This window comes from Vombatus ursinus, unplaced genomic scaffold, assembly GCF_900497805.2.
Source record: "Vombatus ursinus unplaced genomic scaffold, bare-nosed wombat genome assembly UNPS02014832.1, whole genome shotgun sequence".
Classification (NCBI taxonomy): domain Eukaryota; kingdom Metazoa; phylum Chordata; class Mammalia; order Diprotodontia; family Vombatidae; genus Vombatus; species Vombatus ursinus.
In genome coordinates, this window is record NW_020954610.1 from 58,814,499 (window position 1) to 58,832,657 (window position 18,159).

The following is an 18,159-nucleotide window of genomic DNA, read 5'->3' on the forward strand; positions in this document are numbered from 1 at the left end:
ATTTTGTATGTATGGGTTCTTTTCATCTTTCTTTGATCTCTTTAGGGGAATAGTCCTAGTAGTGGTATCACTGGACCCAAGGGCATATACAATTTAATGACTTTCATGGCATAGCTCCAAATTGCTTTCCAGAATGACCAGACCAATTCACAGTTTCAACAACATTGCATCAATGCTTTTCTTTTCCCTTAGCCCCTCCAACATCTCATTTTCCTATTTTGTCATCTCAGTCAATCTGATGGCTATGAGATAAAACCTCAGAGTTGCTTTAATTTGAAATTTTCTAATTATTAGTCTTTTGGAGAATTTTTTTTCATTTGTTTGGCTGACCTTTCCAGCCCAATTTCTTATTATTTTCCATGTTCTACTCAAATTGGCAAACTTGCTGTTTTCTGACCAGGGTGTTCCACTTTTAGTTTCCATGCCTTCCAAAAAGCTTTCCCACATGCTGGTATAGCACTGTACTGGTGGTGTTAAGGAGATTAGGGAGCTGGGAAGGAATGTCTGCTAGTTCAGGCAATTTCTTCCCTCTTTGATCCCTGTGGGGCTGCCCTGACTTTGGCCAGACTTTGGTTGACAAAGCTAGTTCCTACCTTTCTGAGGCAGGGCAGAGGAGCACCAGTGTAGAAAGAGAGGAGTTGCTGCCACCGCTGGCAAATACACTGGGGACTGAGAGAGTGCCCTGGAAAACTGTAGTGGAAGAGTGCCAGCCAAGAGATCCTGAACATTTGACTACAAGATAGAAGCTGTGTATGACAGTTAGGCCTGAGTAGTATAGGGGCAATGCTGGGTAATTAGACCTGTTAGGACTGCTGAGACCAGAAACTTTCCTAGGAGATGTGTGCTTATTCTCTGAATCCCTGTTTCTTAGGAATTTGTTTCTGTTTATTTTTTGCATTTTAAGTATTATGAATATGGTTAGCCATTGAACTATGAATATGTTGCAGCAAGGTGCCTTGAGGGTACCTTGAGACAGGAGACAGCATTGGTAGGCCAGGTGGGCCAAACCACCACCACCACCCCCTTCACCCCCACTTTCCCTTAGAACTCAATGGTGATGGCCCAGGACCTTTGCCTCAAAAGTCTTAAGGAACAGACATGCCCTTCAGTCCACCAGGTCAGATTCTATCCCAGCCCCAAGCAATCAACCAGGGAAGGAACCTTTGTGCAGACGATGCTAGCTCCTGCCTTCGAAGATGCTAAAGCTCATGTCTCCTCAGCATCCACAACTCCTGAAAATGCAGAAAAGAATGTTCTTAATATAAAAATCCTTGATACTATCACATCAGTTGGCATAACAAACATACATGGTTTTTAATAAAAGGAAATTACACCAAAGCAAGTACATTAGGACCACTGGGCCTTTCCAACTGACTTTCAGCTAAAAATGGCTATACATACACATATACACATATATACATATATGTGGTTGTGTGTATTTGTGCATATGTGTGTATATACACATACATATAATTAGAATGTCAATTCCTTGAGAGAAGAGGTTGACTTGCTTTTCTTTTTGTATCCCTGGTGCTTAGAACAGTGCTTTGGTCATAATAAGTGATCAGCAAATGCTTTTTAGAGGTAGCTAGATAGGGCAGTGGATACAGTGCTGGGCTAGTCAGGAAGTCCTCAGTTCAAATCCAACCTCAAACCAATATGACCTTGGGAAAATCACTTAATGTCTGCCTCAGTTTTCTTACCTTGTAAAATGGAGAGAATAGTGTCTACCTCCCAGGGTTGTTGTGAGGATAAAATAAAATTCTAGCTTTTATAATTCTGTTTGTTCATTCATTCAGCTATCTATCCATCTTGGGTATTTCCTGTGTAAGATTTTGGTGTGAACTAAAGGTTCAATAGATTCAATTTTATAACTTCCTAGAACAGAGACAAACTTAGATCTAGATCTTTTCAGACAAATGAATTAGCAGCTTTGACTGGAAGAGGAACTGGACTGGTATGGAGAAATGAGACCTTGGTCACCATGGTCCTCTTCCCATTACTTTCCCACATCTGGTTCGAAAGAAAAATCAGCCCTATACACTGGGGTGGAAGGAGCAACTGCACACATAAGAGCACAGGCCAGTGAAAACAAAAGGACAAACTTTCTGCTACTCCACTCCAGCTTACAAGTGCACTCAATGCACAGCATCCTTCTTCCCACTGCTTGATTTGGGATGCATTCCATCCTCTCTTCAGCTTCTTTTATTCCCTAGTTTCCTTCAAAGCTTGAATTCAGGTGCCACCTCTTTTGAACAACCTTTCCTGATACCCCTAATTGTTAGTGCTCATGCCTGCCTCAAACCATCTTATATTAACTTTGCTAAGTAAATATTTCCTTCTTCTCTCTCTCCTCCTTGAAATCAAAACTTTTTTAATTTTTTTACTAATTTATTTTAATTTATCAACAATCACTTCCATAAGCTTTTGAGTTTTAAATTTTTCTCCCCCTCCCTCCCTACCTCCCTCCCCAAGATGGCACACAATCTAATATAGGCTATACATATACATTCCGATTAAACATATTTTCACATTAGTGATGTTGTAAGTAAGAATTAGAACTAAGAGGAGGAACCACCAGAAAGAGGAAACAGAACCCAACAGAAGAAAAAAATAGCAAATAGTATGCTTTGATCTGCATTCATACTCCATAGTTCTCTCTTTGGATGTGGATAGCATTTTCCATCATGAGGCTTTTGGAGATGTCTTAGATCTCTGTATTGCTGGGAAGGGTTAAGTCTATCAATATTAGTCATCGCACAAAGTGGCTGTTATTGTGTACAACATTCTACTGGTTCTGCTCACTTCACTCAGCAACAAACCATACAAGTCTTTCCAGGTTTATCTGAAGTCTGCCTGTTCATCATTTCTTATAGCACAACAGTATTCCATTACATTCATATATCATATTCACGATTACTATCTGTGTCTTTCTCTCCATCCTTTCCCCTCTGCCCTCCCCGTTTATGCTTTTCTTTCTCCTTTCTCCTTTTCCCTCCTCAATAATGTTTTGCTTTTGACCACCACCTCCCTCAGTTCCACCTCCCTTCTATTAGCTCCCTCCCTTTTCTTTCCCCTTATCCCTCCTACGGCCTATAGGGCATGTTAGAATTCTATACCTAACTGATTATGTTATTCCCTTCTTGAGCCAAATCTGATGAGAGTAAGGTTCAAATAATGCTCATCTCCCTCCCTTCTTTCCCTCTGCTGTAATAGGTTTTGGTGCCTTTTCCTGTGATGTAATTTACCCTTGTCTGCCTCTTCCTTTCCTTTTCTCTCAGTACATTTTCTTAGATCAGACTAATTCACTTACTTGGATCCCTTTAACCCACTTGATAAGATTTTTTTCATCATTACATCAAAGTCAATTTGTACCCACCCCCTTTATTATATTTAACATGGTATAATAACAATACAGTTCTCAAGAGTTACAAGTGTCATCTTCCCTTGTTGGGATGTAAAGAGTTTGCCCTTATTAATAACATGCTTCTTTCTGTCCTGTTTACCTTTTTATGTCTCTCTTGAATCTTGTATTTGAAGATCAAATTTTCTGTTGAGCTCTGGTCTTTTTATCTGGAAGGTATGGAAGTCACTATTTAGTTGAATATCCACCTCCTCCCCTGAAAGATCATGCTCATTTTCTCTGGGTGAAATCAAAACTTCTTGAGAGCAGAAACTTTTGTTTTGCCTTTGTATCCCCAGCACATAGCACAATGCCTTGCCACAATAGACATTTAGATGTTTATTGAACTGAAATTGAATTCTGCTCTATAGTAAAGTTTTACATCCTCAATCTTACCGCCTTCCCTGAAACTACCCCCAGTTTATCCTGTATATATCTTGTTTGTAATTGTTTGCATGGTAACATTCTCATTAGACTGAACTCTTTGAGAGCAGGGACTGTTTTATTTTTGCCTTTCTTTGTTACCCCTGAGTTTAGAACAGTGCCTGGTACATAGTAGGCAGTTAATAAATACTAGTTGACTGATATGGTCTGAGAAGACTTGGGTTTGCGACCTGGTCAAATTAATTAAATCTCTGTAACCTTAATTTCCCTCTTTGTGAAATGGGAAAATAATACTTGCACCATCTCACAGGGTTGTGATGAAAACTCATCTACCATCTACCATCTAAAACTCAGACTACCACCATCATCAACTCCCCTCAAACCCCATTGGAAAATGCCTAGCACCCTAAGTCCAAGAGCCCCCAAGAAGGGGCCAGCCATCCCCATCAACTACCCCCTGCTTGGATTGAAGGGCGTAGGACGATTTAGTCTTGGCGGGAGTGGGGGGTACGGTCGGGGGATTCCAGGGTTTGTGGGGGATGCTTGTCCTTGTGGGCTGGTTTCATCACTTTAACGGCCCCATGTCCCAGAGCCTGCATCCTGAATCCCGCATCCTGCCAGTCTGCCCCTGGGTAGGGTCAAAGCCTGGTCCCACTACTTCATCCTTAGCCCCGCCCCCACGGCCTCGCTCTCACTCTCACTCTGGTCTCCTAGGGCTCCCCGCCCCCCCCCGCCCCCTCCCCGCCCCAGGTCTGAGGCTGCGCACTTGGCTCCTCCCTCCAGCTTCGGAGCTGAAGCAGGTGCACGTGCCTTCGGTGGGATGGCCAGGGTGGCTGCCCCTGATGAAATTTTCTCTTTGCAGCTGTTCATTCGGCTCTTGTTGAGGGAGCAATAATACGGCGGCGGCGGCCGAATGTGCTTGGGCTAGAGGGGAGCTGTTTAAGGGGTGAAGCCCCAGGGGCTTCTCGCCACACTCTTTGCCCAGTGCAGACAGAGCGTGGATTTCGTTCATGTACTTGCTTCAGACTCGCCCTCCTGGCAGCCCTTCCGGACTGCCCGAAGCGGACTCCTGTCCTTGTAGCTGCTTATACTTCTTTGTGTATTTGACGGAAACTAGACAGTATCCAATAACCTTTACTCTCCCCAAGGGCAAGGGTCCTCCCTCTTTTGTTTGGCTGTTTTGTTTGCCCAACCTAGAAGAGCAAAAGATGCTGGGATACGAGAGGGCGACTTCTCCAATCAGACTGCTTTGAAAGGGGCTAACGCTAGTTTCTCAACCCCACCCTCCCCTGCTGTTCCCCACCCCTGTGGGGAATGAATTCAAACACACACACACACACACACACACACACATACATACATTGGAGACACAGAGACCCACACCCTTTTTTGGAGTGAATTTATTTCCTTCCTTCTGTGTGTAGAACGTTTTGTTATGGAACCTGGGAACTCCAATAGTCCCTGCCCTTAAAGACCATATAGTCTAGTAGCAAAATGAACCATGTAAACGAATAACTATAATACAAGTAAGAAAATGATTAAATGTAGAGAAATCAGAGTAGATTGAGCAATTCTAGAACACCAAGGGATTGAAGAAGATTAAGTTCTAAGTGGGAGGGGGGCAGTAGAATGAGGGAAATCACGAAGGCAGTAGTACCTGAGTTGGATTTTGGAGAAGGTGAAGAAGTTCAATGGGGGGCAACTAGATGGCTCAGTGGATAGAGCACCGGTTCTGGCTTCAGGAAGACCTGAGTTCACATCCAGCCTCAGACACTTGACACTCACTAGCTGTGTGACCCTGGGCAAGTCACTTAACCCCATTACCTAGCAAAAAAAAAAAAGTCAATAGATAGAAATGGAGTAGGGGGTGAAGTGAAGTGGGGCAGAACTTCTTACAGGCATAGAAATCTCTACCAAGTCACAAGGTAAAACCAAAGCATGGAATAATAAGTAAGCCAATTTGGCCGAATAAGGGAAAATAGCTTGAGAAAAGACTAGGAAGGTAGCATGGTATTAGATTGTGGAGGGTTTTGAATGCTACAATACTTTTTATTTCAGGAGTTCAAATGGTTCTGTGATTTTTTTTTTATCAACTTGGATGGTCTTTCCTATAACTTACAGCCTAGCTGTGCCTGGGTCTCCTACCCTACTGGGCTTTGCAGAACCCTCAACCAGAGCAATAATGCACTCCCAGGAGAGGCTCAACCTCTCTGGGCAGGGCCTCTGCCCTCTTCTCCTCTGCCTTGTCCAATGAGATACTCATGTCCTTTGTGGGATGTAGCAGTGCGGAAGGGACTTTAGCAATCCTAGGGAAGACAGCATCTGGAGAATTAAACTCATCATGAACTGAGTCATGATGGAAGCAAAGCAAATACTCATCTGTTCCTAAAGTCCTATGAGGGGATGTAGTGTAAGCAATTGCACTGTGGTCCCCTACATCCCTTCCAAGAGATATGCCATGTTACATTATTAGACTGAGCTCAGATTCAGGGGATGAAGATGAGAATAGTGTGAGAATAGGGAAGAAAAGAACACTGGAGAATTCCAGTACCTTTCTGGGGTAGGGAGGGGAGGGGAATACATCAGCTATAGCCTATATTTGCAAGAGAACCAGTCAGTGATCTTTTTTTTCTTTTGGTGGTGTCTTAATTTTCAAGATATGACAGTTGCCATTTATCCTACTGACTACAAGTAAAATAAGCCCTGAAACATATTTGTGGATGAGAATAATCTTTGTTTTATCATGTTCAAACCTATAAATTGAACATAAAGTGATTTGACAAATTCTTTTTACTGTACAGTAATCAGTCACATAAATATACATATCTTGTCTCATACATATAATTCATAAACCCACTGAATTGTGCTTAATATGTGCTTAATAATTGCTTATTGGATGAATTAATGAAGTTAGAAATAATTTGATTTAATCCTCTACTCAATTTGTTCTGACATCCACTTTATGTTTGCTTCCCACTTTTGCCTTTCATATCCAAAACTCCTATTGTAACTTCTCTTGGCTTCTACTGAAGCTGATGAAGCCTTACTTCCCAAAAGGCTTGTATTCAAAACATCCACAGAAGGATGAGAAAATCTTACATGAATGCAAGTCACACAACATTTTTGTGCCTCAATTTCTTCATCTGTAAAATGAGGATGGTGGATTCAATGACTTCTAGAGTCCTCAGTTCTAAATCTATGATTTTATGATCCTATGACTTTTCCATTACAGTTGCTAATGAAAACAGGAAAACTTTGCTCTCATACATGGTGAACATATGTGGTTTATCCAGTTCCAGGAAGCTTCCAATGAGTAAATACCTCATGGCAGAGGTCAACATCAGCAACAAACCAAATTCTATCAGGCAGCCAATATCAGACTTCAAAGGTCACTGGACTCAATTCTTGGTCCTTACTATCCCAAGAAACTCTACCCTGTGGTTATCTTGAGAGAGGTGCACTTTTCTCATGATGGCCACATTCACAAAATCTTTTTAACTCAAAGGATTTAAACTTGAAAGAATCTCAGAGATTATTTAATCCAGCCTCCTTATTTCATAGAAGAGTAAACTGAGTCCTAGAAGACTAAATGATATCCCTTAGGTTACACATGCAGTAAAATTTAAATGTAGGTCCTTTGACTCCAAATTTAAATGCTCTGTCATACAAAAAATAATACCTAGTTGCTTCCCATCTTGCAGCATAGCTGGGAATATATATTAGAAATCATCAGCTAGAGGAGGTTGTGTAATCTCCTATGGAGGGTATTATGTATGGAATAACTTCCTATCATGTGGGATGGTTTAAAGATGATCATACTTGGAAGAAATAGGATTTCCTGAACTTAAAAGTCTCTACTAGCCATAAGGCTTAATGATTCTTGAGGTGTTTCAGCTTAGGAGTCTAGCTCTCAAATACTTATCATGCTGATTAGTACCTTGGACAGCACATGAGTAGATGCTATGGCTCCTGTAGCAATGTTCACAGGTAGTTTGTAGGTTTGAGAATTTCAGTCAAAGGAATTCAGACATCCTTGCATAATCTGGACTTAAATTTAGCACTATAAGATATTTTACTTAGTAAAAGTACTAATCCTGAACTGCAACAAAGAAGCTTAAATTCCCTACACTGGATAGAATAGAATAACTGATACCTAAGTACATCAAGACTGATTTTCACTATCACTATGCAATTTATCTGGTGCAATAAAATTCAGAAAGCATAGACCTTTTCCTTTTCTGCCTCTGTCCTAAAGCATAGGAAAGAATATGTGCACTCTTAATTCGATGCAAATCTAACTTAATAATGTAAGCAATTGGTTCTACAAAATTGTCCATAAAGATGATAACACAAATTGTTATGGCAGAGAGGCTTAGCTAAGGAAAACTATCTGGTCACACTTGGCTGCTCAAAAGAGACCATTAGCAAAACCCATAGTGAAGAATACATAATCCAGACTCAATTATTTGAAGCAACTGATTCCTTATTTTATTTTGAATAATTAATTATAATTAGAAATTAATCAGTAAGCATTTATTAAGTTCCCATGTGCTAGGTGCTTTGTTATGATGGGGATACAAAAACCAAAAGTGAAATATTTCCAACTCTCAAGGAGCTTAAATTCTATAGATATAATTAATTGGGGGAAGGAAATCATCTGATATGCTAACCTAGTAAACAAGTGCAGAAAATGTTATACTTTAATTCTGACAACTGTGGCATCCTATTCCTAAGGTTACAAAAATACTTATTTGCTATATCTGCCATTTCTCCTAGTCCATGGTAGAGGGGCTAAATGGTGCAATGGATAAAATACTAGGCCTGGAGTCAGGAAGTCTCATTGTCCTGCGTTCAAATCTAGCCTCAGTCACTTATTAGCTGTGTGACTTAGGTTAAGCCATTTAACCCTGTTTGCCTGTTTCCTTATCTATAAAATGAGCTGAAGAAGGAAGTGGAAAACCACTCCACTATCTTTGCCAAGAAAACCCCAAATGGGACAGCTGGACATGACTGAAAAATTACTAAACAGCAACAACAACATGGTAGATGGGAATTATGGAGTCTAAAATACACAGCTTCACAATTTTCCAGAATGGGGCGAGCAGAATTTACCTTTCCATGAACGTTATATTAGGAGTAAATGGGAACAGCTACTTTCAAAGTAACTTCTATGAAGCAAGAGAACACTTCTTATCTATCCCTTGTTTTGCTTTCATAGCTCTACACAGTCTTACTCCAACCTATCTTTCCAGCCTCATTAGATATTACTCTCTCCTATATAGCTAAAAGACCTTCTCTCTGTTCCTTACACAGAACACTCCATTTCTAGTCTCCACATCTTTGTACTGACTTACCCACTTGCTTGGAATGCTCTCTCTTCTTACCCACAACTCATGATATTTCTTCCTTTAAGACATAGCTCAAGCACCATCATCTTTATAAAACCTGTCCTGATGCCCCTCAAATACTAGCATCTTCCTCCCAAAATACCTTATATTTTTATATTTTTGTATTTGTTCACTTTATTTATGTATTGGCCTATTTGTTTTCTCCTCAATTAGAACATAAATTATTTTTGAGTAGAGCTTGTTTCATTCTTTGTCCTTGTATCTCCAGCACCTGGCATCATTCATTGAACATACAAGATGATGATGTTCATTGAATTAAAATAAATTTGGTTATTGGGGGGACCAGTTATGGCAATAATTTTGCTGGATATAGTCAGTACTGTTATTATGGTCCTTCTCCTAGCTTTGCTAAACCATATATCCTACAATATAGTAATTTGTTGCCTCTCTTTTTCTGATCTCTTTCTTGGAGAATACACACAACTCACAGTTGGGTTCCATTTTCAGCAGGTTTATAATTACCTATTTTAGTTGCCTTTGGGTTATTGTGAAACCTTAATGGGGTCTGATAATGGTTGGTAACTGTTTTGAAAGTGATCAAGGAAGTCACTCAAGGCTGTGACTGCCATAGCTGTAGTACGGAAAGAACATCAATCTCTGGAAAAAGACTTTTTTTGGCCAGACACTAGCTTTGCTTTGCTTTTTTGAGGCAATCAGGGTTAAGTGACTTGCCCAGGGTCACAGAGCTAGTGAGTATCGTGTGTCTGAGGCCATATTTGAACTCAGGTCCTCCTGACTCTAGGGTTGCTGCTTTATCCACTGTACCACCTAGCTGCCCAACAGGTTTGCTTTTTAATACTGCTTAAGGGCTTAGACATGGAAATTTAACTTGATGTGATAATTTGTTACATTAGTTTAGGAAGTTTTTTGCAGTCTCAAACTGTCACTTGTGCTGTTTTATTTGTGTTAACAACATCCCTAGGAAGATTTGAGGGAATCAAAGTTGTTTTCCTGTTTTAAGGAAATGAAGAGAATACGTCTGGTCTAGATTCATCTAGAAATGGAAAAAGTGAAGATTGCCCTGCTCCTTCTGAATCCTCCAATCCATATCCTTTCTTCTGTTGCCACTAACTTAAATGGGCTTATTTTTTTTAACTGTGTAGTCTTAGATTTAGCTTATTTTGTTAACTCCTGTGGCCTCTAATAGGAGTCCCATAATCAATAGGCTGTTCTTGGAGAAGCAGTTACCTTTCAGAGCCATTCCGTCTGTTGCCTGTGGGAAGAATTTGCTCTTAGTCATTAGTATTTGGCAGACATAGCACTGATAAAGAACAATCTGTGAGCCTCCCAATGATGTTACCCTCTCCTTTCTTTACTCTACTAAAACTTGCTAAAATCTTTAAAATTACTTGATTTTTCCTTCTTTTGACTACCTGCAGGTGGAAATGCTGATAAACAGTACATTACCAAAAGGTGAATGGGCTATGGGGTGGGGGAGAAAAGGGCAATGCAAGAGTTTGGATAAAACATACACTGAAATCATAGAGGAATGCCCAGAAGAGGACAGTATCTATTGTGTTTTGTATTTGAATCTGAAACTTAGGGATAAGTTCTTAAGAAAAGAAAAAGAAAAATACACCAAATTGTTCAATTTTTGTTTTGTTTTGTTGTTGTTTTTTGCTAGATAATGGGGTTAAGTGACTTGCCCAGGGTCATACAGCTGATAAGTGTAAAGTTTCTGAAGCCAGATTTGAACTCAGGTCCTCCTGACTCCAGGACTGGTGCAAAGTGTTTTTTAAAAAATGAAAGAAGGGTAGCAAGGTGGCTCAGTGGATAGAGCACCAGCCCTGAAGTCATGAGAACCTGAGTTCAAATCTGGCCTCAGACCAAACACTTGATAGTAGCTGTGTGACCCTGGGCAAGTCACTTAACCCCAATTGCCTTAAATAAAAAAAAAAATTTTTTTAAATGAAAGAAAAGCCAGAAATTGAAGCAAGTATTTAGATTGGCCCAATGATCTCATGTTATTAATCCTTATCTTTATCACTAGTCCACTTATTCATTTTGCATGACAATCCCTAAGTTAATTCTTCTGTTTGCTGTTGACAAGACTGCAGCTGCTCTCTCCTTCACTTATTTTCTGAAGTATATAATCAAAATGTACATTATTAAAAGACCAAAGGTAATCTAATCACATTGTCATACAGTGTTTTTCTTAGTGAAATATACTACATTACTGCATAGTGTTGAGGAAAGGTGACTGAGGTACAGGCTTTTCTCAGTTGCTTTCTTTTACACACCAGAGAGACATCCTTTGTTTTCAAAGGTTTTACCTACAAACATTCTCTCCTTACTCTTAACTCTTCTCAGGGATTGTTTGTTTTCTCCAACACTGAACAATTTTTTTTTCCCATTATCATCTGATAACAGAAGAAATAGAGGGTGATTATCAGGTGAACTTATTTAACATGAATTTTTACAAGTGAATTCTCCCTTCCTCTAGCCTCATTTCTAGCAACCTTATCCTGCTGTAGGAGACTTCTTACATCTGTCAACCTCCTGAAAGTGCTTGTTTTTGTGATCTTCCTTCTCCTTACTGCCCTTATAGTACAATATAAATGTAAGTAATTATTATGCTTTCTCTCACGTGTTCTAGAACTACTTTCGATGCTTTCCCCATGAAGTTTTCGAACTTCCTACAAATTCTTCCTTAGTGTCAACTCCTTTTACAGCCTCTCATTGAATGATTTCAACCAAGAAGCCCCACTTTAAGGACTTTAGTTCAGTTCTTTATTTCCCTGCAAGTGCTCTGCACAGTGCTTCTTTTCTTATGTTCCCTTGGATGGAGACTGAACACAAGTTGGGACAAGTCTCTAATTTGATATTTGTGAAAGTTTTTTCCACTCCTGGTATACAGTAAGAGTTTATGGTGATTATCATTGTCATAATAACGCTAAAAACAAAATCATTGTCTGGACTAGAGCCTTGATGCTGAACCTCCTATTTCTTACATTCAGGAGTGAGTATAGACCTACCACCACCTAATGACTTTAATTCATTCTACAAAAACATGATGTTAAGAGAAATTACTTTAAAAAATGTTCCATAGGAATATTATAAATGGGTGATTTGCCAAATAACTGCATAGTGGGGTTTAGTTATAATTTGTCAATGGTATTATTGGGGAAAATTAGTTAGGGCTGTTGAGGTCATATTTGGAAGAGTGGTTCAGGTATGAAAAAATTCATTTAGACTTTCTCTGTAGCCACTGGTGATGAGTTCAGGGTGCTCCTGAAGTGATGAGGAATAGATGTGGGGGTTCTACTGTCCTAAAAGAATTGATTCAGACAGTCTCCAAGTTACAGAAAGGCATTTATTGGGGTGATGCACCCAAGCGGGCCTACTCCCCACGAGGCACAGCCCCAATGGGCTCTACTCCATGTGAGAGGCAGAGCATAAACTGCAGGCCCTGCTCCCCTAAGGCAGAAGAGTGGCCCCTGCCTCCTGTAGGAAGCAAAGGCAGTCAGCCAGGTCAAAGGTATGGTGATCTGGATAACGATTCAGGAAAGGAACCCAAGAAGTTATCAGAATGGTAGGAAGAAAACCAGGAAAGAGTAGGATTATGAAAACCCAGTGAGAAAAGATAATTCAGGAAGAGAATGTTTGTTAACAGCGTAAAATGCAGCAGAGAGGCCAAAAAGGATGAAAACTGAGAAAAGACAGTCAGATTTGTTAATTAAGAATTCATTGGTAACTTTGGAGAGCAGTTTCAGTTAAGTAAATGAGGACAAAAGCCAGACTGCAAAGTGAGAGGAAAGGAGGTGGAGGCAGTGTGTAGAAAGAGCTTTTTCTAACACTTTTGCTGAGAAATGGAGTAGAGATGGTTTGAAGGGACTATAGTGTTGAGGTCTACGGGTGCTGGGAACCCCAAAGGGCAAACGACGAAGGCCCTGCCTCAAATGAATTCAACCCAAGCCTTCTTTCATCCAGAGACAAGGTTTATTAAAACACTGGTTGGGTGGGCAAGATTTTAAGAATCTGTCCGATTTGGTGATGCTTGTATTGACAAGCAGGCCAGACTCTTAAGGAATCTGAGCCATTTAATGGGGGCAAGAGGGACACATATACAGTGGCCAAGGAGTAGCCAATAGCTTGAATGACTGGGAAGTAATGTAGAAGGACCCAGAAGGGCCCAGTGCCCCAGGCAAATGCCAGGGACCTGGGCCACAAGGAAGGGGTCCAGATGGAATTAAGGGTGGGACATGGCCAGGGCATCTGGAGGGAAGAACTTCGCTAAATTAGAGGTAAACAGAGAATTGGAGATTGGGGCTGGATCAAAGCCACAATGCAAAGACACTTGAAAGGATTATAGCCTAAGACCAACACCAGGGCCATGTTGGTGAATTCAGGGGAAGTTGGGGGTGGAGGAGGGTTTCTAGGGCCTATACCCTGTCAGGAGGATCTAGAGGATTTTTTTTTTTTTAATGGAGAGACTTGGGCTAAGTGGAGAGGGAACTAATAAACAGGGAGAATTTGAAAATTAGAGAGTTTGAGGATACAATATGCTGGAGAAGATGGGAAGGGATGGAATCAGGGCCATAAGTAGAGGGGTTGGTCTTGGCAAAAAGAAGGATCATTTCATCATCAAGGCTGAAGGAAAGGAACAGAGACGGAGGCATGATGTCAAGGAGTTGTTGATGAGGTAGAAAAGAGCGCTTGAGGCAAGCAAAGCAAGCAGGATAGGAGGTAGGAGACAAGCTGCAGGATGTGACCAGCCAGAAAAGTGATCAGAGAAGACTAGGCATGGAAGACCCCACCGAGGACCTATCTGTGTGCTTTCACAAAGCACCCTCGACTCCAGAACAGCTCTTCCCCTCCCCTTTCCTGTTCCCTTTGCTAATCACCTCTGGTCTACCAGGCATTTTGGAGCCCTGCTTGCTCCTCCCATTCTCTTGTCCTCTTCCCCCTATTCCATAAAATTGTATTTAAACCATACCTTTGACCTGGCTAACTGCATTTGCCACCTAGAGGAAGCAGGGGCCACTCTGCTCCTTTAGAGGAGCAGGGCCTGCAGCCTCTGCCCTGCCTCCTACATGGAATAGAACCCATTGGCGCTCTGCCTCACGGGGAGCAGGTCTGCTTGGGTGCGTCACCCCAATAAAGGCCTTTCTTTAACTCAGAGACTGTCCAAGTGAATTCTTTCAGGACACTAAGACCCACACGTCTATTTCTCATCACTTCAGAGAGCACCCCAACATTCTTGGGGTTCACTCTGAACTCATCACCAATGGCTGCAGAGAAGGTCTAAGTGAATTCTTTCACACCTGAACCAGTTCTCCCAAATCTAAACCTCAACATTGTGAGATGAAGAGGGACCTCAAAGTCTCAAACTTCTTCAAAAAAGTAAGAGGTAAGGTCCTCAACTTGGGAAGGTGGATGGAAGAGAAGGTGTGGGATGCTTGAGGAAATAAAAGATTTAGACTAGCTTTTGTTGGTAGTAGGATAGGGGCAGAGGTACGTGGGAGCCAGCTTATACCAGCTCATTTGAATTGACTGTTCAATTTTCATTGTGAGCTGAAATTGTACCTTAGAAATTGGCAAACTACAAATCACGATGATTTATTGTTTTGTTGCTTGTCTACACCACAGGGTTCACACTGGAAGCTAAAGATTGATGTTCTATCCACAACATTCCCCAGTGCAGCATGAACCACACTAAAATGTAACTGGGTGATATTTAACAACATAAATAAAAATCCAACAGAATATAGATAACATTGTTATGTGGTTTTCTGCATCAATATGCAGCTGGCAGGGATCCTAATATACAATTTAGTGACCCTGTGGCTGTTTGTGTTTGATAACACTAGCCTTGATATAAGAAAGTTATGGAGAAAATGTTAATAATGCCTATTAAATTAAAAAGTGTGTCCAGCATACTTTTCCTTTCTGGAGAGCCAGTTGTTAAACATTTACCAGCACATCTCTGAATAGGGAGTCAATTAGGAAGGAGTGAAAGGATTGTGTTGCTGCAATGAGGGTCCAGTTGAGAATAGAAAGGAGTAATGTGTAGGATACATATTCAGTTTGGTTAAATTATTTCTTCCACCCCCATTCAGCAAAATTCGAGCTGGAGAAAAGGAGGCGGATGGTGGTAGTAACAAAGAGCTAGGTTTGGCAAAGGATCAGCAGGAAAAGGACTAGGAGATGAGGAATTAGAGATTAGACCCCTGGTGTGGAGTTGAACTAATAGATTCTAGATTGAGAAGGATGGGGAAAAGAGATTAGAGGATTGTTGATATTGAGCCGGGGCTTTAAAAATCATCTGCTTTAATCCACTCATTTTACAGATATGGCAACTGGGCCCCACAGATGTTCAGTGACTCCCTCAAGGTCACTAACCTAGAAACAAAGCAACTAAATGGCAGAGTCAAGTCACCTGGTATAAGAGCAGAATTAGGGGCGAAGAGTGAGACTGGGAGAAAGGTTGTGTGAGTTAGGCTCACACAGCTCTCAGCTCTCAGACACTGAGTTGGGACCTCTAGTCTTGTGCTGGACAGCTAAGCGGGACAACCTGGGTTGAAATCCTGACTCACATCTTCCTAGCCGTGTGACCCTGGACAAGTCGATTCACTTCTCCGTGTCTGTTTCCTCACCTGCAAAATGAGAGCTGGACCCGATGACCTCTAAGTCTCCTTCCAGCTCTAACTCTACATTCCTATATTCCTGTGATCCTATGACAACTCCTTTCAATTGTCAAGCCCGGGCCAAGACTCAGCAGAGCGTAGGGGCAGAAAGTGGTGCACAGAGGTAACTCCTGCGCACGAGGGGAAGGCTGTGCTCGGCGGACTGCTTCCAGCACCGCCCCGTTACCCATCCCCAGCAGCCAGGTTGCTAGTGCGCAGACTCCCTCCCGCCGTCTCCCAACCCGGGTCTCGCAGTCTCCTCAGCGGCCCCGCCCCCTTCCTGCAAGCTTTCGCTCTCGCTCTTATCTACGACTACAATTCCCCACCCCACCTCCTAGGTGTGAGGTTGCGCACGACTCCCTTCCTAGTCCTGACCCTCCGTGGTCCAGAGCCGGAACAACAACACGTGATCGGGCACGTGACTTCCTGGGCTGGCCAAGATGGCGGCCTCCAGCGTGATTCTCGTCCTGCTGGCCGTGGCTTTGGGGTCCCTGTTGCTTGTGTGGTGGGCACGGCAGCGGCCTCGGGCCCGCAGCGTGTGCGTAGTGGTGCTCGGGGATGTGGGCCGCAGTCCCCGGATGCAGTACCACGCGCTGTCCCTGGCCCGGCGCGGCTTCGATGTGACCCTGCTAGGGTACCGCGGTGAGCGGGGTCCCCGGGTGGACGGCTGTGGGTAAAACCCAGGGGGATTGTCGCTATTCGCCTTCCCCTGAGGCACCGAGGGTAAGAGGTTCTTTAGTTCCAAGACCTGCTTCAGACTCAGTCTGCAGGCAGCCACCCACCCCACCTCCATCCCGGTCACTCCACCTGCGGATTCTCATTTGTGTGTTTCATGTAATTGGTGCTGTTTTGTCACCTCCCCGAGGGCAAAGGCGTTGCCCTTTCTTTGGCCTTCTCTGCTTCACTTAGAAGCAGATTAGAAATGCTGGGCATCTAGGAGGATGACTTCTCCAGAGTGACTTCTGTGAAGGGGGTTTACGCTAACTCCTCAATCTCCTTGCACACATACCTTCCACAATTAAATATTTATTTTAGCTCTACCGTTTATAGCCTCTGCCCTTAAGGAGCTTATAGGCCAGTGGAGAAACGAAGTAAGTACACAAATAACGATAATACAAGTTAGAAAATGATTGAGTTCAGACAAGATTGAGGGATAACAGTTTACGGGGTTCATTACTGGCCTGGGGCAAGTCAACAGGGAAATCTTCATGAAGGAGGTAGCAGTTGTGCCAGGTTTTGGAGAAGGTGAGGAATGTTGATGGGATGAAAATGGAGTTAGGGGTGGAGTAGAGTAGGGCAGAATTTGTTATAGACGGGAAACTGTACAAAGGCTCAAGAAGGAAAGAGTGAGTAGTCCATTTTGGCTTGTCCTATAATGTGTGAAAGCTAGGCAGCTGGGGAAGACTGGAAAGCTCAGTTACTATCAGACTGGGAAGCTCTTGGAATACCAGGATATTTCTTCCAGAGTTAGGTGGGTTTGTGATCTCATCAAGTTGGGTACTTCCTCCATCAGTGCAGATTACAGCCCTTCTATGCCTTCTCATCTTGCTTGACTTGCCCACATTTTCCTATGCATCCTCAGCAAGGACTCAGCCTAATGTTCTGGGGATCTTTCTCTAGATCTCTGGACCGTGTGCAGATAACATGGAGGAGCATGGCATAGTGAATAGAGAGCTGGGCTTGAAGCCAGAAAGACTTGATTTTGTTTTTCTCAAGACCCATTTTTTAAACATGCTGTTGTGTGACTCTGAGTTCTCAGTACTTTAGGCAACTCAGAGACTGTAAGTTGCTGAAAAGTTGCATACCTGCATTGGTAAAGGGAATTTGCTCAACTGGGAGCTCCCTGTATACCAATGAAATCACATGTCCAGTCCCCATCCCTGAGTATTTATTAAAGCCCTGCTATATGCCAATCACTGTGGTAGGTGCTGGGGATATGAAAACAAGAATTTACTAAGTGTGGCAGCACTGGGGATACAAAGGCAAAAACACAGCCCTTGCCCTCAAGCAACTCATTCTGATGGGGAGAAAACATGAAAAATTGTACATATAAGATATGTACAGTGCAAATGGAAGGAGAGGGAAGGCACTGGCAAAGGGGAGGAGTGACTGAGGCATCCTACAGTAGGTGAGATTTGAGCTGAGTCAGGAAGGAAGTCTTGAAGGCAGATGTGAGGAGGGAAGAACATTCCAAGCATGAGGCATGGATAAATAAATAAAAGGAATGGAATCTAAAGATAGAGAGTCAGTGCAAGGAGCAGCAAGAAGGCCAGTGTCCTTGGATTATAGAGTATGTGACTGTAAAAAAAAAAACTGGAATGGTAGGAAGGGACCAGAG

The 18,159-nt window shown here is 42.2% G+C and overlaps 1 protein-coding gene across 4 annotated transcripts in view; it reads left to right on the forward strand.

The window, feature by feature from the left end:
• The window catches only part of ALG1 (ALG1 chitobiosyldiphosphodolichol beta-mannosyltransferase), a 40,215-nt gene that overhangs the window by 12,874 nt on the left and 9,182 nt on the right, over window positions 1-18,159 (forward strand). Inside the window, exon 1 of one of the 4 annotated variants that reach the window (XM_027839276.1) lies at window positions 16,243-16,463. The exons of 2 other annotated variants lie outside the window; for them this stretch is intronic. In XM_027839276.1, coding sequence (XP_027695077.1) covers window positions 16,262-16,463 — 202 coding nt within the window. In that variant the 5' untranslated portion in view covers window positions 16,243-16,261. Of the gene's footprint in view, window positions 1-16,242; window positions 16,464-16,486; window positions 16,545-18,159 lie in introns of those variants that run through there. One more of the 4 variants, XM_027839277.1, reaches the window with a different exon arrangement.